Source organism: Rhipicephalus sanguineus, chromosome 2, assembly GCF_013339695.2.
Source record: "Rhipicephalus sanguineus isolate Rsan-2018 chromosome 2, BIME_Rsan_1.4, whole genome shotgun sequence".
In the NCBI taxonomy this organism is placed as follows: domain Eukaryota; kingdom Metazoa; phylum Arthropoda; class Arachnida; order Ixodida; family Ixodidae; genus Rhipicephalus; species Rhipicephalus sanguineus.
The window spans coordinates 228,069,081-228,082,217 of NC_051177.1; the positions used below are offsets into that span (position 1 = coordinate 228,069,081).

Genomic DNA, 13,137 nt, shown 5'->3' on the forward strand with positions numbered 1-13,137 from the left:
TAGTTCTTTGTTGTCAGCCCGCACTCGGTGTGCGCCCGCATTCGAAGAGCAAACAGCATCGAAGTACCGCCACTGGGAGAAGGGTGCGCGCAGCTTTGCCGTGTTGAATACGATTCAAGCGCGAGCAGTGCGACGAGGCGGTGTATCGGAGTGTGGGTCGAAATCCATCTCAGCTGTGATTCGTTCCAAACGCGCACGCAAGTTTGCGTCCATGGTTGGCAGAGCGATGAAAACACTACGGCAGTTCGAGGTGCACACCCAACATTACCGAACCGACTGGCAGTTTTCAAGCACGCGCGATACACGGTGCCATGGGCTCCGCCGCTCGACGACGACCGCGCGAGCCGAACGGAAGTGGCGCCACAGACCCTGTGGCTGCGCCGAGACGCCAGAGAGAAAAAAATGAAGAAAAAAAAATGCCGCCGGCGCTGACGTCGCCTCCTCGCACCTCCGCCATCCCTCCCTCCCTCCCTCCCTCCCTCCCTCCCTCCCTCCCTCCCTCCCTCCCTCCCTCCCTCCCTTCACGCCGCGCGCAGCTTTCCGCGCGCTCGCTGCGTTGAGTTGAGGGAGAAAACTGCGGAACGTGATCTCTATAATTTGGTAACACCACTTAGACTTGACGGATTCGAAACATTTTTGCGGCATATGACTCGTGAAGAGTCATACGTCAATAATGAGACTATTCCAATATAACTAAGAAAGGTGTTGCAGGGCCCCTTTAAGGTGCCGCCGAGTATAGTATCCAGCACTGGATTAGTGTCGTCTGCAACACTTGTCTGGAATGTGTCACTCTTATTCCCGCTTTAGTCAGAGTGGAGCAGACCATTAAACATGGCAACCCCATTGTCGATCTTCACCAAGGAGGAAATGAGCGCAGTGATTCGCATTTCCCTGCGGAAGGTGTTAAACCCGCAAAAATTATTCGTGGAATGCAAGCACATTATGGTGACATTTGTTTATCGCGAAGCAAGATCAGCGAATCGATAGTACGTGTAGAACATGGAATAACTATGTGACATGGAAAGATCGAGCAGGCCATCGACGTTTTAGGGTATCATGATGGAAAACAGACAGATCACAGCGGACGAAAACGCCAATACTTTACATATCAGTTTTGGTTTAGCGTATTCCATCTTACAAAACAGGCTAAATTTTTTGAAAGTGTGTGCAAGGTGGGTCCCAAATGAATTCTCAGCACATCATAAGGCACAAAGTTTTGACATCTCTGTCGTAAACATTTCAGCCGTAATCGTCGTGAGGGAGATGGGATTTTTTTGGAGCAAATTGTTGCTGTATATGAAACTTGGGTACATCATCACAAACAGGAAGATGAAGCTGTGAGCATAATTTACAAACACTCATCACCAGAATTTAAGGAATTTGAACGTCAACCATGTGCTCATAAGATTATGGTAACACTATTCTGGAACAAGGACGGTGTCATAGCCGTTCATTTCACCCCAAGAAGCGAAATTGTGAACAGTGTGAACTAATGCGATGTGTTGCGAACGAAACTGAAACCTCCAATCAGATCCAAATGTCATGGAAAACTGCGAAGAGGTGTCATCCCGCAGCAAGATAATGCTCGACCACATTCTGCCAAGCGGACTGTCAAAACAATAAAGAAGTTGGGTTTTGAATTGCTGGAAAGCCCACTAGACAGTCCAAACCTGGCTCCAAGCGATTTTTACACATTTGGATCATTGAAAGAAGCACTCGGGGGAAGAAGATTCACTCTTGACGCAGAAGTCATGATGCTGTGCAAAATGGGTACAGGTGCAACCAAAAATCTTTTTTTTTTTCAGACGGAATCAAGAAACTTGTGAAACGTTGCACAGAGTGCGTTGAAGTGCAGGCAGGTAATGTAGAAAAAATATTGTATGCTTCAGTTTTCTATCATTAGAATAAGTGTACCGTTTCTCAAATGTCTCTTTACTTCTTGACTTCCCCTCATAGTAGTAGTTAACAAGTAAGCTATCTGGAACCATAAAAATTTACATTACAGGCATCAGAAATTAAAAAAAGCATATTGACGTTGTTGACAGTGCACATACACAACTGAAAAAAAGGAAAAAAAAGTAAGAGTGTGATAATATTTGTAGAAAGCATGTGCTGTAAACACCGCCAAACTGCATGATCACAAACTTGCCCAAGGCTCATTTACAGCTCACTCTATGTAACTGTGTATAAACTTGCGCATTACAAAATTCCAAATTTGACAAGGTAATGTAATTGGTGTTAGATTAACTTACCGTGACTGTTCATAAACTTGCACATTACAAGATCACAGCTCTTCACTGCTGGTTGCACAATCCATCTTCAGCTGCCCAGGTGACTCTGGTTCTTTCGACAGAAGTGGGGCCACGGTGTTCCTTCTCTACAGTAGATTCATACCCGGAAGCCTAAAACAAAAACAGGAGTAATGACCAAAAGGTTCACAAGAAAGAGTGTAACATACAGTATGCTCCCGTCATGCTGGAATTTTCTCAGTTCTGAGTGGGTATAAATGCAGTGCACGGCGAACGTATTCAGTAAAATCTGACTCCACACAATGATAAACGCAAAAAGGGCATGCTGAAGAATAAATGCAACAAAAAGCGTATTGTGGCAGAACTTTTTATACATCTGATGTCAAAGATCTGAACTTGAGCCTTTTTAGCTCACTCATGCACCAACGCAAAGCTACAGCTCTTAGGCAAAGATGGCCCCTGTGAGCTGTATGTGTTGACCACGTGTAATTGAAAGTTAAATTCTGTGTGCGAGTAATGTCATTGGCTGCTATCGGTAAATTCTGTCCTTGCGGCCAAACGTGTGCGTGAGTGCATCCACAGAGGTACAATTGCATTTCTGTAGATATACTATGATACTCATACGATGTGTTTCTTATCATATGAACTATTATTATTGCACAAAAGCACAATACCACTGCACCTACATGACAGTATGCACATTCATCATGCATACATTGCAGGTAACGTCTAAAATTAAGTTTGTGTTAACTTGTGAATACAACTAACGTACCTTTCTTCAGGCAGCTCAAAATGGGACGATTATATAACGTCAGAAATTCAGTTCGCTAAATGACTATTGTGTGCTGCCGAAATTGTGGTCATTAGTTTCAATGATTCTGCTTGGCTAAAAAAGGCAATACTCCTCACCAAAGCAGCACAGGCCGTATGGGGAAAAAGGTGGAAATGCTAAGACTCACAAGGCATCAATCTTGAACCACATGCCATCACAATAAAGCATGCAAGCTTCAGCAACCCCCGCCACCCAGAATCCTGGAAGCTACTGACCGCAATTTAGCAATACACAATAAGCATTCGGTGAAACTGATGTTCAAGTTGTATAATTGTTCTAATGCCAACAGCTTGAAAAAAGGTAGTGTAGATCTGTTTTACATTTTACATTTGAGCAGCAACACATGCTTGTCTTCTGCATGCGTACCGTGAAGTAGTGCATAACTTTATTGAGAGTTTTAACCAATAAATAGCATATTCATATGCTGGACATACCACAGACCCCTTCAACATCGGTAGAGCATGACTAGAGAGTTTACTATATCCGATAGACCGTTAGGCTTGTCATCATCAGAAAATGTCATTGGAGGTGGTGCTATAAACTGTGTTTTATAATGTTCGTACACGTAATGGTATTTAGCGAAGTTTTAACGCAAAAGCAGGCCGACGCGGATAATTCTTAAAAACCAGAACAAAATCATTAAAGCCAAATATGGTGGAAAGAAGCAGAATCAAATAAATTGTGCTCAAACGCATGCCGTAACGCTCAACCCAGAGTTTGCACAGTTACGATACGGCTATTCGGCCACACATAGACAACGATCCGTTCGACTACAGTTCAAGTTGAACTAACGGCTCCATTTGAAATGTTAACAGCGCATAGAACGATTAGGAAGCGACGAGACAACAGAGGTAAAGAGCGCTCTTTACCTTGCTGTCTCGTTCCTTCCTAATCGTTCTATGCGCTGTCAACATTTTGAAATGTATCCACACCAACTTGCCCAAGCGTCCCCTTGCTAACTAACGGCTCAACAGGCACGGGTGCCGGCCACATCAGGCAACCTATGGGTACCTATGTCGCGAATGAATTAAAACGTCGGTCCGAATTTAACGAAAGTGGCTGGTATAACACCTAAGCGTAAGTGCCAGCACATGCATTAACCCGAATATCACGGTAAAGACTTGCCTTTGCGGATGCATAGACATGCACACGTTTGGTCACACGCAAGGAAAACACGTCTCTGACGGTAGTCACATAACTATCCTGTAGCTGTTGAAAACAGGACGCACAGCGTATGGAACTTTCTTAGAGACGTTCACTTTTTTAACACGTTAGGAAACTGCATTTGAAACCCTGGCAAATGCAGTTTATTCAGTATGGATGTACAGGATATTTATTACAACATTCTGCATGGTCCCCTATTGTCAAGTGTAAGGCCCTGTATTACAGATGAAAACGATGAGCTAGAGTTTGTGAATAATTGTGGTGTGTCGGTTGAGGCTTTTCTTGAAGTGTTATCCTTTTACGGGAGGTCGACATTTCTAATGTGGAACAATATTTTGTACCGTCAAATATCGGGCATTACTATAGGCTCAGAAGTAGCCCAGGTTTTGAGCACAATTTAGCTAGCCTGGACAAGACAATAGATTTGAACCTCATTGGACTTGCACTCAGGGTGTTCCGCTTTGTCGATGATTTTTGGGTATTTGTTAAACCGGGTGATCTAGAGAAAAGAGCAGCAGAAGTTTTAGAAATGTTTAGGAACAGTAGTCGAGGGCTGGAATTCACTGTTGAATAGCCAAATAATGACGAACTGCAGTTTTTGGATATTGAAATAGCTGCCACTGCTGGACATGTATGCTAGTCGCCCAATCCACGAACGGAAAAACCGTTACTTACCTATAGTTCGGCTCATTCTAAGGTCGTAAAGAGTGACATAGCATTTTCATGTCTGAGAGCAGCCCTGACGAAGTCCTGCACAGAGAAGATTAGCGAAAGCTTCAGTCACCAGATTAACAGGTTAAAGAATGCAGGTTAAAGATTGAGCTGTGCAGACCAGCAAAGAAGCTGATTAGTTACGTACGAAAAAACTCCCGGAACAAAATGACAGCAAAAAATGAAAGCAGAAAAAAGATGGTGTCTATATCATATGCGCACAAGATTGCACATGATTTTAAAAAATGTAGGCAAGAGGTTTGACCTAAAGGTAGTGTTCTCGGCACCCAACAAGCTTGGTGAAATATGTGCAAGTTTATACCGCAAGCTAAGATTATACGAACAAGCTTGGTAAATATGTGCAAGATTAGACCGCAAGGGGGTGCGGCACTCTTCTGGGCACGAACTTACGTTGCTTCATGTATCAGGTGCTGCCTGGTATCCTTGCGGCTGCGGCGTTCATCGGCGGTGCGGCTACCGAGTCTACCGTGCAGCCCTCGATGGCAGCTGTGGCGCATGTGCAGTGCGCCCCTCCTTGCCGTCCACTGATGCGAGCTGGCATGCCTGATACCTTCCTGCCTGAGCTGCAGACCGGGCACATGGCTGCGCGACGGGGAACGCTTCCGGATCCGCCTCACCAGGCCGATAAAAGAGAGCATCTCAGCAGCTGTCGACTGGGGTGCGGCACTCTTCTTGGCACGAACTTACGTTGCTTCATGTATCATGTTGGTTATTTGAATTCTGCAAAATGTTACCGCACAAGTAATATGATGCTTGTAAGAGTGTCGTGCCCCATTGATAGGCGGATGCTGTGCCTGTTCACTTGCTCTGTTTGCAAATTCGTGGTTGACTCTGCTTGGCTGTTAATTTTTAATGACTGCTCTTTGTTGGGGGAGGCTCTATTGCTACTCTCGGGAGACGTAGAGCTAAACCCTGGCCCTATGAACCTAACCGAAAGAGAGCAGATGGCGAACATTGAGAAGATTCTTCTAGATGTTCAAACTGGTCAAGCAACTATGCTCGCAAAACTTGCGGAAATAGTGACGAAGCAAACCGCGCTAGAACAGAAAATAGACAGCATGATAGCAAAATCAAATGTAATTGAGGAGCGCATTAAAATAGTTGAAAAATCTGAACGGAAGATAGAGGCTAAGATTGACGACCTTGAAAATAGGATTACGGCGGAGCCACCGACTGAACTGGTTTTTTATGGGGTGCCAGACAATGAGCGCAAAGAAACGTGGGAAAAATCTGAGAGCCTGATTAAAGATATTTGCAGTGACGTGATCAAGCTTGATAACATTCCGATCGAGCAAGCCCACCGGCTGGGTGCCTTCACGGAGGGGCGCACTAGGCCTATTGTCGCAAGTTTCTCAGGGTGGAAAGCTAGGGAAAGTGTTATGCGTAATGCTTACAAATTTAAGAACACTTCATTCAGTGTATCTGAAGACTTCAGTCATGCTGTTCGCGAAAAGTGACGGCTTCTTTGGAATTATGCAAAGGAAAAGAGAGATAGCAAAGAATACCGAGTGCGCCTTAACTATGATAAGCTTATAATCAACGGAAAGACGTTCGTATGGGACAGTGAAATAAACCAACCCTTCCTGCTTCGTGCACATGCGCGATCTCAAGGAGGTGACTGACGTGACGTCAGTCATCCAAGAACCGGAGGAAACGAGACTTTAAACACGTGTGGGCGCATACCTGTGCTTCTTGCGAACTATCGAAGTATTAATAACAAAGTTGACGAGTTTTCATCCCTTGTGGCGACTACTCAAGCGAAAATTATCATGGGTACAGAATCTTGGCTGGACAGTACGATACCTGATACTGAGATCTTCCCACATGGATTCACTATTTATAGGAAAGATAGAAATCGCCACGGCGGGGGCGCATTCATTCTTGTTGCGAACGAGTGGACTAGCGAGGAAATTTCTTTTAATAATTCAGCCGAAGCAGTGTGGTGCCGCGTTTACTTACCGAAGGGAAATACTGTCGTTTTTGGTTGTTTCTATTGTCCGCCGGACAGTGGTGATACTCCTATGACACTGCTTTCTGAAATGGTACAGTCAATTCCAGACAGTGTATTTTTGAGTGGGGATTTGAACCTACCAGATTTTGATTGGACAACCTGTAGTACACATAATAGGTCATCAGTGTATACTTCGTTTGGTGAATTCTTGAGTGTTTTTGGTTTTTTTTTTCAATATGTGAATGTTCCCACTAGACATGATGCCATTCTGGACTTGATCTTATGTAACGACCCCAATGTTGTTTCCACTGTGTCGGTGATTCCTGGTATAAGCGACCATAAGGTCATTGTGACAGACTTAAGCATAAAAAACGTTCAAATAGCACAGGCAATACCAAGAAAAATTTTCCTGTATGAACATTGTGACTATGATTCTGTTTCTGCAGAATTAGAGTTGTATTACCCAACATTCTTGCTTTTGGCAGAAAGCCGTTGTTCTTTAGCGCTGTGGTCTTCTTTCCGTGATAAGCTACTTAACGCAGTTGAAGCTCATGTACCAAGTAGGATACTAAAAAAGAGAACGAAACAAAAACCTTGGTTCAATGGTGACATTCGCCGGTTAATTAGGAAAGCACGAAGTTCGTACAGAAAATTTCGTAAAAATAGTACCGCGTCTAATGAACAAGAGCTGAGGAACGCAAACCTGATGCTGAAATCAGCAGTAAAAATAAGAAAGGATTCATTTTTTTGCCCAGCTGAGTAATAGGCTAAAGCAAAACCCGAAAGAGTTCTGGAAGTATGTGAAACAGAGTAGAAAAGACGATATGAGCATTCCTGCTCTGACTGTGCACAGTGATACTCTATGTACCGATGAAGAAAAAGCTGAAGCTTTCAATAAATATTTCCAATCAGTTTTTACCCAAAGTACGCTGGTGATGTGATGGCATTGCCAGTCGCGCAGCCTTCCATGGAAGATGTAGAGATTGACATTAATGGTGTTGATTGCATGTTACGGCAGATAGATACATCGAAAGCAGTTGGGCCGGACGGCCTATCGCCATTCCTTCTTAAAAACTGTCACGGCATCATTGCACAGTACTTATGCGTTATATATGAAACTACACTTAATACCGGAGTTGTTCCACATGACTGGAAAGTTGCTAACGTAATCCCAGTTCATAAATCAGGTGACAAAAAGCTCGTCGAAAATTACAGGCCCATCTCGCTAACAGCAATTTGTTGCAAGTTATTTGAACACATAATATACAGTGAAACAGTTAAATACTTGGAGTCAATCAGCTTCTTCACACCGTCTCAGCATGGTTTCAGAAATGGACGTTCATGTATAACCCAGCTAGTAGAATTTCAACATTACATTGCACAATCCTTAGACAGTAACGCTCAAGTAGATGCAGTGTTCCTTGATTTCCGTAAAGCTTTCGATACCGTCCCACACAACCTGTTAGAATTTGGAATGCTTTCTGCAAACATAAACCCTAAAGTTATTACTTGGATAAACGGCTACCTAAACGGTCGTCAGCAAAGTGTAGTAATTAGCGGCTCAAAATCATCTGCAGTAAACGTTACGTCCGGTGTACCACAAGGGAGCGTATTAGGACGTTTGCTGTTCTTGATTTACATTAATAGCATAGTTGATGGTGTTACCTCTCCCATTAAATTATTTGCAGATGATTGTGTAGTGTTTAGGGAGATTAAATCGCGAAGGGATGCCGAAATTTTGCAAAATAATTTGTGCATAATATCAACGTGGTGTCAAAATTGGAAAATGAGTCTAAACGTTCGGAAATGTTGCTGCGTGTCGTTCACCAACCGGATTCGTAAAGTAGACATAACGTACGAAATCAATAATTCAATTATTATCAAAGAATCTCATTATAAGTATTTGGGCGTCCAGTTTTTCCGACAATGGTAAATCGAATAAACACATAGATATGACCGTGACAAAGGCGGGCAGAATGCTATACTTCATACGCAGAAATTTTAAGCAAGCTACACAGGCCGTGAAACAAACCCTCTATCCTCATGTATGTAAGATCTATTCTGGATTATGCTTGTGTAATCTGGGATCCCCATCAGCAATACTTGATTGACAGACTGATAAAAATTCAAAATCAAGCAGCCAGATTCGTTAGCAACAACTATAATTCCTTTTCAAGTATAACAGAAATAAAACAAACATTGGGATGGGAGCCACTAATGGTGAGGAGGCAGAAACTACGGCTTAAATTTCTTCATAGTATTTACTACAATAGAAATGCTATTAACCCCCTTGATTATCTCTTAGCACCAACGTACGTCTCAAATCGACGAGATAATTCACGGAAAATAATAGAATACCCCTACAAAACCCACTCTTTTGGCAGTTCCTTCTTCGTAAAAACAATACAGGAATGGAACCGTCTCCCGGACGATATCGTTAATGAAACTGATAATGAAACCTTTTTTTCTTCCCTCTAACAATGCCCACAATATCACTGCCAATAAGAATGATTTGTTGCCTCGAAGCGTTTTGGTGTTAAAAATGTATGACTGTGTCATTGTTTATAATTTGTGTAATTCACTGTTATTCGAGTGTTCTTTTTTTCTTAAAAGTATCTTGTGTATTGTTGTCGTTGTTGTAACTATTACATCGATTGTTAACTGTGTTATTACCCATGTGTACCCCCCTACGCAATGCCTTACGGCGATGTAGGTGAAGTGTAAATAAATAAATAAAATAAAAAGCTCTCTTCAGCGGAAAAGACTAATACCAACAGATGCACAATAAATCACAGAACAAAGCTCGTCAGATGTAAATTATCCGTTGTATATTGTTTACCCTTATCTTGTGGGAAAGTATACATCGGCCATACGGGTCGGTGTCTGAACGCCAGGCTGTCAGAGCATAAGAAGGCCTTAGAAAAAAAAAGATCATTCCCACATAAAGGGACACTGTTTTCAGTGTGGCTGCTTGCCACTGTTTGATGACACCTCCGCGGTTTTCCATCATGGGAACCAACTAACCAGGGAAATAGTTGAAGCGTTTGAAAATAACAAAAAAAAAACGACTGCTGCATTAGTCAACCATCAGTTTCATTAAGTCTTTGGGAAGCCACCTTCATGGACGGGCCTTAAGGTTTAGGGTTCGACTGCTGACCCGAAGGTCGCGGGATCAAATCCCGGCCGCGGCGGCTGCATTCTCGATGGAGGCGAAAATTTTTGAGGCCCGTGTGCTTAGATTTAGGTGCACGGTTAAAGAACCCCAGGTGGTCGAAATTTCCGGAGCCCTCCACTACGGCGTCTCTCATAATCATATCGTGGTTTTGGGACGTTAAACCCGAGATATTATTATTATTAAGGTTTAGGGTTGCTTCTGTTACGCCCTAGTTCTAGACTCCTATTTCCATTTTAAGTGAGTGGTAGATTCCTGGCGGAACATCTTGCAATAACCCTGATTAGTACGTGTTTTTTTAAGCGTATAAGCTGCACGTGTTTCCTTAAGATTTGGGTTTTGCATCGCTTGAGTGTGCGCAGAAAGTTTTTTCCTAGATAAGAATATATGGACTGTTGGTTCATCTTTGCACGCGCATCGGTAGTCCACACAAGAGTGTGCAAGAATTTGATCTTCGATCACTTTATATTGAGGGTTGACCCATTTCTGTGTCGTTCGGGGGTGCTTCGGTGCATATATATATTGAAGTGTTTTTCCTGAAATAAATTCAGTTGCGAGTATAGCGAGTGTCGTGTCCTTTCTATTCCTTTTGTCCCCGTCCAATGTGCGCTACTTGACCATAATGTATAATGATGGTTGGCTTGATATGTTTCTCCGCTAGATGGACATAGTTGTCCATTTTTGGAGCTCTTTGAAAGTTCGTGTGTGTTTTTAGCGGTGATGGCTACGCTATCCCGGCTGTTTTCGAAGCATAGCGTCGCGCAAAAAACGTAGTTTGATGGCCTCGCCAATGCGCATACAAATCGCCGAATGGGCCCAATTTCTACGTGACACCTGCCGAACAAAATGCATTAGGGAAACGCCTTCCACTACATTGCATTTGTGTACTATTTTTTCCCTAAGTATTTGCAAGTAACATCGTGGCCTTGTGGTAGGACACCTGCTTGCCACGCAAACGGCCCGGGTTCTGTCCTCGAGGGGACCGAAGAGTTTTATTTTATTTGCATCTTTCTCGATTTTGCGGTCACGGACGATTTTTGCTCACAAGCAACGTAGCGACGCCGAGACCGATGGCGGCATTTCTGCGAAACGAGCTCTCTAAGGTTAAAAAAGAATGATTCATCGTGAGCAGGGCTTCCCCTTCCAACACCACTGCCGGAAAGTGAGAGCGCCAACACAACTCTGTTCAAATACCCCGCCGAAACATAGCCGCGCATGTGCACACTTGCTTTACACTCCAAAACAAAAAGAAAGTTAGCCCGCACTTAACATCACACAACTTTGCCTTGATCCTGATGAAATGATACACAGCAACAGGCTCGCTACGTTAACAAAAGCTCACTTATCGTCTGCTAGTCAAGAAAAAAACGCCAGGCGTGCGCGCAAAGCGAAGCATAGTCACAGCGAAAGCTGGAAGACCGCCATTTCTAAAGCCCGTTATAAACTCTCTTGTGGCTGCTAATACAAGTACATTAGCAACGTACCCACTACGCCACAAATCATAATTTTTGGGAAGTTGGAAAGCACTTACCACGACATTATTTGTTATTCTGCGGAGAAGCGAGGTACCATCTGTAAGGCATTATGTGCATTTTGTTGATGCGACAGTTGATGACGATGAAGAATTATGGCTGAGCTCTTGGTAATGGGTTGTCAGCTTTAAACGACCCACTAGTTACGGTATTCATATTGTGTGACGCCCGGTCGTTATTTAACTGTCCCACCGCGCTTTATGACATACGTTAACCGGAGAAACGGAGAGCGAGAGACAGAGAGAGAGAGAGAGGGAATTACCTTTACTGAGAGCCTGAGGAAATGGATCATGAGAGCCTTATGGGCTTCCTTGGCAACCAGTAGAAGTGCACTTGCAAGGAACCCACTGCGCTATAATTTTTGTGATGTAGGGAAGAAGCCGCTATGCAATTTTTCGTCATTCTGCGGAGAACCATGGTACTCACTAAACACCTGTGAGGCATTATGTGCACTTGGCTGATGCTGTGGTTGATGACGATGAATAATTATCGCAGATGCCTTTGTAATGGGTTGGAAGCAATCAACAACCCACTCGTTGCGCAAATAGCATTGCGTGACGCCCGGTTACAGAATTCGCGTTTGTGCGACGCCTGGTTGTTATTTTACTCTTCTACCACACTACATTACTTATGTTAATGTGGTTCCTTTCCGACATGAAGCCTGTATAGGGTCTTTTTGCAACGCAGTTTCAAGCACCGACATGGCTCTGAGATAGGACACTAGGACTCCCACGCAGAGGGCCCAGGTTCGAATCTCGTTCAATCCAGGAATTTTTTACTTCCTTTTTTTTCCTTCGTGCGATAGCGGTTACGGACACCGGCGGCGGCGGCGGACAACTACGGCGCCAAAAACGGTCCTTGAAATGATCTCATAACAGCTTTCGCTGTAAAACTTAGTTAACAGCGTCATTATCCCGCTCACAGTGTTAACAAAGCGCTGACAGCAGCAACGTTCACGTACCTGTTTTCGTTCGGCGACGGCTCAACGATACGAAGTAGCAGGTCTTCGCCCTGAGTCTTCGTAATAACCTCTTGAGTCCCGGCTATGGAGAATTGTCCAATATCTTGTTCTTGTTCGCCTTCAACTATGGCTCACACCCACTGCGGGGGATTGGCCAAGAAGTGAGTGGTTTTATAACGTGTTACAATACTTTAGAAATGAGGTTACAGAATTGAAACTTTACAAGTTTGATAGGAAATTTTGGCGCTCGATCAAATATTGGACAACTCGTTGTCGTCTGCTCCAACCCCAGCACCCACTATTTGCCGTTGAAAACTATTTTTTTTTCAACGTCTGCTAGCGCCCTCTGTCAAGTGTGGGCAAAATCAATGCAGCGGCACGCCTGGAATCTAGTCCAAAATGGCAGCGTTCAGCAGCGGCGTCCTCAACGGCCGCTCTCGTCAAACTACGTATTTAGTCGAATACATTTGCCTTGCATTTCCAAAGTTTTTTTTTGCTTCCTTATCATTCTAAGGTACCTGCGGCTCGTTCCGACGTTATTTTC

The 13,137-nt window shown here is 43.7% G+C and overlaps 1 protein-coding gene and 1 pseudogene across 1 annotated transcript; both read left to right on the forward strand.

Annotated features, from left to right (window-relative positions):
• The first annotated feature begins 5,375 nt into the window (after window positions 1-5,375).
• Window positions 5,376-6,666, forward strand: LOC119382268 (uncharacterized; annotated as a pseudogene).
• Window positions 6,618-7,850, forward strand: LOC125757458 (uncharacterized; the record flags this gene model as incomplete). Its single annotated transcript, XM_049413063.1, has 1 exon — window positions 6,618-7,850. A coding segment is annotated over one exon (1,074 nt), but the record flags the coding sequence as incomplete, so codon positions are not given.
• Window positions 7,851-13,137: the final 5,287 nt, after the last annotated feature.